General features: G+C 39.3%; 1 protein-coding gene across 5 annotated transcripts; it reads left to right on the top strand.

Moving 5' to 3' along the window:
• The first annotated feature begins 315 nt into the window (after positions 1 to 315).
• Positions 316 to 2,871, top strand: LOC104712120 (putative F-box/FBD/LRR-repeat protein At1g22000). 5 transcript variants are annotated; one of them, XM_087467824.1, is made up of 5 exons: positions 316 to 576; positions 701 to 781; positions 1,246 to 2,134; positions 2,243 to 2,386; positions 2,478 to 2,871. In XM_087467824.1, exons 3-5 carry the CDS (start codon positions 1,265 to 1,267, stop codon positions 2,751 to 2,753), a joined length of 1,290 nt encoding a protein of 429 aa, XP_087323950.1. In that variant the 5' UTR covers positions 316 to 576; positions 701 to 781; positions 1,246 to 1,264; the 3' UTR covers positions 2,754 to 2,871. The 5 variants fall into 5 exon arrangements, with proteins under 5 accessions (XP_087323950.1, XP_010427247.2, XP_010427246.2 ...); XM_010428945.3 differs by having other exon boundaries at positions 698 to 781; XM_010428944.3 differs by having other exon boundaries at positions 698 to 781; positions 1,242 to 2,134.
• Positions 2,872 to 8,811: the final 5,940 nt, after the last annotated feature.

Genomic DNA, 8,811 nt, shown 5'->3' with positions numbered 1-8,811 from the left:
ATCTTAGTCATTATTTATGACTTTTATATTATATAGTTAAAAAATTATCATAAAATTTTCATTCAAAATGTGAAATTAACAATATAGTCATTTTAAGTTTTCACTTTCTCGTGCGATGGACATCCTAGTTATGATAAAAGAAAATTTGTCAAATCTAATCCGATAAAATTATGATAAGCCATTTGTTTACTTTTTCACTATGTAGAAAAATAAATTGTATAAAGAGAATTTTTTCATTAAATGAAAATTATGAAAATACGGAAGACAAAAGCGAGTGCTTTCCTTTTAATTTACAGATTTTTCCTCTGTTTCGATAATCTTTCAAATTAAAAATAACGTTTTGTTGATGAGAGAGAAATATACGGTACCGGCTCAGCATTTTTCGCTCTCATCAAAACGTTATTTTAAACGCAAACGCAAATACCGGCTCAGCAGCGTTCTCACCAATGTATATTCGCCGCCGGCTTCTCTTGTGTCTCTGTGTAAATATCAGAACAGAATCCGTCACGCTCCTTCTCCTTTCTCTTGCCCAAAATTTCAGTTCTCTCTCTACCCTGTTACTTTTTTTGCCTTTTGGTAATATTCCTATTTGTACTTGACTTTTCTCTGATCTATTTCCTTTTCCTATTAGAACTTACTAGATCGGTTTCAATACTTCATATATATATTTATGCGTTTTTCTGCTGGCTCTCTCAAGGAGGGGTTTTTATCAGGAGGGATTGGCCGCTGATTCGTTAACTTAATAAAGAAAAGAAGAAGAAAAAACACTCCTTTTGTCTTTGTAAGCATTCATTCTCTCCTAAACGGCTAAACCTCTTTAGTATCTTTCTTCCATGAATCGCCTTTTATGAGAATGATTGTACAGTTACAGTAGTAGGTTGTTTTGTTCAAGTAATTTCTAAAGGTTCAACCTTTATGCTTAGATTATTGTTGTTGTTCCATCCTTTATTTGGGTTTCGATTAGTGTTTTTTTTTTTTTTAATATTGCTTTATTGTATTAACAAATCCTTTGATCCTCTCTCTGTGTTGATGAATTGCTTGCTCACACGCTTTTCAACAGTTTAGATACATAAAAATTCCAGCAGTCTTAGATCAAATAACTATGAGAGGCCTTTGAGATGCATTCTCTATCTCTTAGAAACAGAGAGAGAGAGAGAGAGAGAGAGAGCTCTGTTTTTCTTTTTTCTTTTAATTCAATCTTCTTTGCTTCTTCTTGTTAAGTGATGTGGTATTATTTTTAGCTAGCTAGGTGAATGAGAGAGACATGGAGGAGACTATAAAGATATGTGATTTATCCGACGATTTGCTATTGCGGATCTTAATCCTCGTCCCGGCAAAAGATGCGGTGGCCACTGCCATCTTGTCTAAACGATGGCGTTACATCTGGCAGTTGCTGCCTCACCTCACCTTCGAAGAAGAAGACAGCGAGAGCTTTGGTTGGTTTGTTGACAAGACAATGCAACTCCACAAGGCACCGTCACTAATATGCCTGGACGTCGAACTGGGTCCACTATGTCCTGTTGACGTAGATGTAACAAAGTGGGTTGACAAGGCAGTTAACCACAACGTGAGATATTTAGATTTCGCTCTCCTCTGGGAAGGAGAGCCCACAAGCTTCCCTAAAAGCCTTTACACATGCCGCACGCTCATTTCTTTAACTCTGTCCAACCAGATCCTCGTCGATGTCTCTTTCCCGGATGCTAGCCTGCCATCTCTTTTATATCTGAAACTTGTCAAGGTGGTGTACAAAGACGAAGATTCTCTTGCTAGGCTTTTATCATGTTCCCCTGTTCTCCGCGAGCTGGATGTTCAACGACGTGATGAGGATGAAATTTTGACAAACTTTACCGTCAAAGTGCCTTCATTGAAAGAATTTACTTATGGTAGGTTCAGATGGGGCAGTGATAGGTTGAGATGGGGCAGTTATCAGACTGGGGGGTCGTCGTTGGTGATAGATTGCCCTGCACTAACATATTTAAGGATATATGACGATTGGGGATACTATTCTAGTTTGATGGAGAATATGCTTTGCCTTGATGAGGTATACATCAGCCATGTTCCTAACCCTGATGGAAAGTTTCTGAGCTGTCTTTCTTCTGCCAGACTTCTCCGCTTGTATTTATCCGAATCAATGGTAACATCATCATACTCTCTCCTGTGTTCCTTCCTTGTTCCTCAATTGAAGAAGACCTCAAACACTTACTTAATAATAATCTTCTTTGTTTGTTTTGTGTTGTTGCAGGTTGCCTGTTGTAGTAACGCCATTAATTTCTCTCGCCTCATAGATTTAATCTTTGTTACAAACAAGCCAGTACATTGGTTGGAACCTCTTATTTTTATGCTTCAAAACTCCCCTAAACTGAAAATTCTTACCATCGACACCCATGTAAGTGCCCTCATCATCCCTTCCTTCTTCAATCTAAGGTTTGATGAATGATTTTTTACTAAATAAAAACTAATGGTATCAACAATATCAGGGTTCTCCCACATGTTCGTGGAACCAGCCCAGTACTATTCCCCAATGCTTATCGTCTCATCTAGAGATTGTTAGGTGGAAAAGATATCAAGGAAAAGAAGAAGATGAGAAACAACTAATGACATACATTCTCGCTAACTCCAAGTGTTTAAAGACGGTCAAGATCTTCAGCGACGATCTTCAAGAGTGCCAGATAAAGGAGTTAGAATCTATGCCTAGGATTTCAGCATCATCTCAGCTTCTTTATTCTAACGCTAAAGCCGAGTGGGATTTTTAGCTTGGCAAATTAAAACAGACGCATTGGAGAGGGATGTTTTAAAAATACATATCTAAATTAAAATATGTTTGTCTTAATTATGAATTTATGATCATCTCTATCTACTTTTGAAAACAAATACCACAACCTTGTTGGAGTGTATATATAAATCAAACCGGAACCTCGTAGTCGATACATTCAACGATCTCGTCAATGGTTCTTCCTCATAGAATACATATAGAATCGATACCAAATCTCGTTGTATCCGTATAGGACCCCTACAGGTAAGCCAAACCTATTTGGTTATTTACTCCTTCAAGTCCCAACTAATACAACAAGTGTCTATGTATCTTGAAATCTTTTAGAATTGTTCCTTTGAAAAAATCAACAAAGACCATACATTATAGGGAACAGCCAAGCCAAATCCCTATAGATCAACAAGTTTTAGGATCATTCAACATCGACTATTATCACAGTTGACAAACATAATTAAGGGTCGTCACTGGTCTTGGTGGGTTTATATAAACGAAACCAGATTATAACTTTTGATGATCAAGACAAAATGTATATGCTCTCGTTTGACAAAACAAAACCAAGATTACTAATTATAGAGTAGCAAAATGTACCATTAATTTAATATCACGAAGACCATATATGAATAAGATAATGCATAAACTGGTGTCGCAATATTACAAGTCATGTGATTGGTGCTTTCCTTGCGCCTGGCCTAATTAAGAACCTTGTTGGATTTGAGCTAAAGTTGGAACATAACAGACGAGTAAGCATTTAGATCCTGCATCATGATGATACACACTAATATGTTATTCTCCGGATCGGCCAAGAAATCCATCCCATTAATAATCATAAAAAACCGGCGGTATAAAGATTGTTTCACTGTTAGTAACTTCCTCCATGACATGGCTCTGGTACTCTCAATCTTAGTTGCTATCCATACATGTATATCATTATAGTAAGAAGGACAATACTTATCTCTCATACCTAACCGACAAAGTTTTTGCTCTTCTCTAGTAACTGATAATGCCATATAACAACAAGAAAAATCATCAACTGGAAGAGACACACTTTCGAATCTCTCTGTTGAGAAATCAAAACTCAATAAGATATCGGTCCTGTTCGTTTGACCATTTGTGTGATTCATTCAAATGATCCATTCAAAAGCTTCATCCAAATGAGTCATTTGAATGTCAAATAACTCAACAAACAAAAATAAAAAATGTTCATTTGAATGATGCATTTTAATGGAGATGTGTTTGTTTGCTTTATTTACATTCTCATCTAAATAGATTTGATTAGAATAATAACTAAAATACCCATGTTTTGATCTAACAATTTTAATCTTCATTTTAGCCATATTAATTTTAAATATTGATCTAAAGTATATATTCATATATTTTCATTCAAAACCAAACAAAAATGTGATTTTACGTTTTTGGCGGGAAAAATTGATTTTGTGTGTTGTTTTTTTTTTTTGCGGAAAAAGTGAATTTATGTTTTTGCCGGGAAAATGTGAATTTACGTTTTTGGCGGAAAAATGTGATTTTACGTTTTTGGCGGGAAAATATGATTTTGCGTTTTTGGCGGGAAATTGTGAATTTACGTTTTTGCCGGGAAAATGTGATTTTAGGTTTTTTGGCGGGAAAATGTGATTTTATGTTTTTTGGCGGGAAAATGTGAATTTACGTTTTTGGCGGGAAAATGTGATTTTACGTTTTTGGCGGAAAATATGATTTTGCGTTTTTGGCGGGAAATTGTGAATTTACGTTTTTGCCGGGAAAATGTGATTTACGTTTTTGGCGGAAAAATATGATTTTGCGTTTTTGGCGAGAAATTGTGAATTTACGTTTTTGGCGGGAAAATATGATTTTGCGTTTTTGGCCGGAAATTTATCATGTGTTTTTGACATTTTGTAAGAATTGTAAAAATATTATTTATAATTTTTTAGATAAATAGATTTTTTGTATAATAAAGATACATTTGTAATTTGTTATATTTGGATGAAGCATCTCCATCCAAATGGTTCAACTAGAATCATTTAAATGAATTTCAAATTTTTGCCTAAAATTTTAAAACTCATTCAGATGATCCATGTAAATGATTTTGGATAATGTTATTTTCTTGACAAAAACGAACAACATTTGGATTGACCATTCAGATGGTCCATCCAAATGAACAAACGAGCAGGGCCATCATCCTTTTGCGAGTCTGGAATATGGCTCAAGGCAAGCCAGTAAGTATTTCCATTCACAGATACGCCACGATGCTTCAACCCGTGAATGGACCAGTCGCTAGTCTCACCAACAAACCTCCAAGAATCAGAGGTAAAGTCATAGGATTTCGTATTCAAGGTAACAAGCACTCAGAGAACACTGGAAATACCACTTCTGGCCATGTTATCATATTCTATCCTGACAGCTACAAAACGAACACTATCTAGCTAATTGCATTATCGCTGACACTGCAAATTACTAACATCATACATTATTATTACTGAAACCTTACTGCGAGGTGCTTCATAAAACTTGACTATATTTATCAGATTCTTGAATACAAGTTCCCCAACGTGAAGGTGAGTGAGAATCAGATATTTCAGTTGACCCTTATGAATAAGTACTTCCACATGATATTTACTCCAGTGAGTTTTACTTGTGGCCGTTGTAATACAGATCCTGCTGTTTTGTTGTGATTAAAATTATTATTTGAAGACGACTTCCAATTAAAATTTACATGTCCATGGTTTGACCTGTTTGCTTGTTGCATCTCTTTGCCTCTCCTTGAAGTTTTGCCCTGCCAGTATAAGGACGGCGATGTATTTCGATATTGAACAAGCTCAAATTCATAGTTGAAGAGCTCTCATTGGTAGTTACTGCTCCAAAATTCTTAACCAACAATTGTTATGTGTGACTACAAGGTTCCACTTTTGACTGGGAGATCCCTTAAATATACAGTGAATTACGAGCAAGCAACCAATAAGCTTACTAAAACATTTTAAAAGGCTATAGGGAAACTGATTTTTGTTTCTTCTGCAGTTTTTTTTTTTCCAAATTGGAACAATCATCCTAGTCCTTTCATGATGCAAGTGAAGTGTTTATGGAAACTGCTAAAATTTTCAAGTATTCTGGAAAAAGAATATGGAGCAAATGTGTGTTCTGCAATTCTTGCTCTCTCCTGGCTAATGCGATATGATTGATATACTTCCCACAGTTTAACAACACTAAACACGCGCAATGCAATGATAGCCAAAAAGAGACGTAAGAGACCTGTTTGGTACAGCCAGGGGTTTCATCTGCAGGGTACAAGTGTAAGGAGAGAATGTTATTGTATATATCAAGAGTAATTACAAGAGAACATATATATACAGTACTCGTAAGAGCCTCTAGGTCTAACAGATATGGAAGTTAATATACAAGGGAAGAAGATATCGTAATATTAATGTCATGATATTGTGTATCCTTAACATCCCCCCTCAAGATGGAGGGGCTGAAGCAACTCCGATCTTGGACCGTAGTTGGAGAAACCGTTGACGAGATAAAGGCTTCGTTAATGCATCTGCAAGCTGATCTGCGGTATGTACATGTGCAACACGAAGACTGCCATTCTGTACCTGACCCCGGATGAAGTGATAATCAATAGCAATGTGTTTCATTCTGGAATGGAACACAGGGTTGGCAAAAAGAAACGTGGCTCCAACATTGTCACAGTATATGACTGGTGGAGCAGTGTGTGTTATGCCGAGTTCAGTGAGGAGACTGCAAATCCACCGTAGTTCTGATGCCATGTTTGCCACGGCCCTGTATTCTGCTTCAGTCGAAGAACGTGCCACACCATTCTGTTTCTTGGCAGACCATGAAATGGGATTGCATCCAAGATAGACTATGTAGGCATTGGTGGACACATAGTCATGTGAGTCCCCAGCCCAGTCAGCATCAGAGTAAGCGTGTAATGAGAGGGGTGTTATAGCAGAGAAGAAAATGCCGTGTGTTGGAGTGCCAGCAAGATAACGAAGGATTCGTTTGGCTGCCTGCCAATGGATATCTGTCGGCCTGTGCATAAATTGTGAGAGCCGATTGACAGCATACGCAATGTCGAGGCGAGTGAAGGCAAGATATTGGAGACTTCCAACCAGCTTGCGATACGTCGTTGGATCAGAGAGTGGTGTTCCTGTGGTGAGCGTGAGCTTCGGAGACGAGGCCATCGGTGTAGTGACAGCATTGGCATCTGTCATATTGTAGTGATGAAGCAAGTCGACAATGTATTTCCTTTGAGAGAGATGGAGTCCCTTTGATGTGCGGTGTGCTTCTAGACCAAGGAAATAGTTAAGATCTTCAGGGTCCTTGACAGAGAATCGTTCAGCCAAGAGAGTGAGAATCCGAGTGATATCAGCTCCACTGCTTCCTGTGACTAATATGTCATCAACATAAACAAGAAGATAAACATAATCTTTTCCATTCTGAAGCACAAAGAGAGATGTATCCGCCAGGGAATTGACAAAGCCAAGACCGACCAAGTAATTTCTAAGCTCATTGTACCATGCCCTGGGTGCCTGTTTGAGTCCATAAATAGCTTTCCGAAGACGACAGACATGAGTGGGAAAGTCAGTGTTGACAAACCCGGGAGGCTGTTCCATATAAACTTCTTCATCAAGAGTCCCTTGGAGGAAGGCGTTGTTCACATCAAGCTGTTTGATCGGCCAGGCTTTGGAGACAGCAACATCTAGAACGAGTCGAATCGTTGTGGATTTGATGACGGGGCTGAATGTCTCTGTGTAATCACGTCCAAGTTGCTGAGAGTAGCCTTTAGCAACGAGCCTCGCTTTGCACCTGCCAAGAGAGCCATTAGGAAGAAACTTATTCTTATACACCCATTTACAACCAACGACATTAAAGTGAGGTTGTCGAGGAACTAGATCAAGGGTTTGATTTTGAGCAAAAGCATCAATCTCCGTTGACATTGCTCCTCTCCATTTCTTGTCTTTGAGAGCCTGGTTCACAGTTGTGGGTTCTGGTGGAATGTGTTTGGATAGGGCAACAGAGAGGTTGAGTTTTGAGGTTGGTTTGGTGATGTTGTTTTTCCGGCGTGTTTTCATCGGATGGTGATTATCAGGAGTGGGTTGCGGTTGAGGTTGAGGATTAATTGGGAGTTGAGGAGATGAACTCGGGTTTGATGGAATAGGAGGTTGTGGATTTGGGTTTGTGGATGATGGATTGTTAATGGGCTGTAACGAAGGTTGACGGGCTTGAGGAGTCGGATTTGTAGATGAGTTACGGCGAGTGTATTGTCGTAGTTGGGCCGGTTGGTGGGCTTGTGAGGTTTGTGATGGTCCATCTGTTGCAGCATTAACACGATCTCTGTTGTCAGTCTCCCTAGGTACTGTCCGGTGAAGCTCCGAGCTCGAGGGGTCCGGAAGAAGTGGCGTTACGAGTGGCGACGGTGGTGGCAAAGGAGGTGATGGCGGTGTGGGTTGAGGCTGTGTCGGAGGAGAAAGAGTATTTGACGGAATGACAACGGCAGCAGGATGCGGGAAGAAGTCAGATGGAGATTCGGTGGTGGGTGCGATTGGAGAGCCTGGACTCCGAAACATAAAGCTCTGTTCATCAAATCGGACATGGCGGGAGACATAGATCCGACCAGAGGTAGGTTGAAGACATAAATATGCGTTTTGGGTGAGAGAGTAGCCCAAGAACACACATGGTGTTGACCGATTTTCTAATTTGTTGTTGGTGTAGGGACGTAACCATGGGAAACATAGACACCCAAATACACGAAGTTTTGTGTAATTTGGGGCTGTGCCAAACAGCTTCTGTAGCGGGTTCTCCATGTTTAGGACTGGTGTGGGAAGGCGATTGATGAGATATACAGCAGCAGCAAAGGCATAAGTCCAATACTTGTTGGGCATTCCAGCGTGTGTCAGAAGGGATAGACCGGTTTCCACTATGTGACGATGTTTCCTTTCAGATATTCCATTGTGTTCAGGAGTGTGAGGTGGAGTGGTGAGGTGAGTGATGCCGGCACCAGACAGGTATGACTTGAGAGCTATGAATTCCCCTCCGTTGTCTGTGTA

This window comes from Camelina sativa, chromosome 9 (assembly GCF_030686135.1).
Source record: "Camelina sativa cultivar CO46 ecotype springtype chromosome 9, ASM3068613v1".
Taxonomy (NCBI): domain Eukaryota; kingdom Viridiplantae; phylum Streptophyta; class Magnoliopsida; order Brassicales; family Brassicaceae; genus Camelina; species Camelina sativa.
This window is presented reverse-complemented; position numbering and strand designations above follow the sequence as displayed.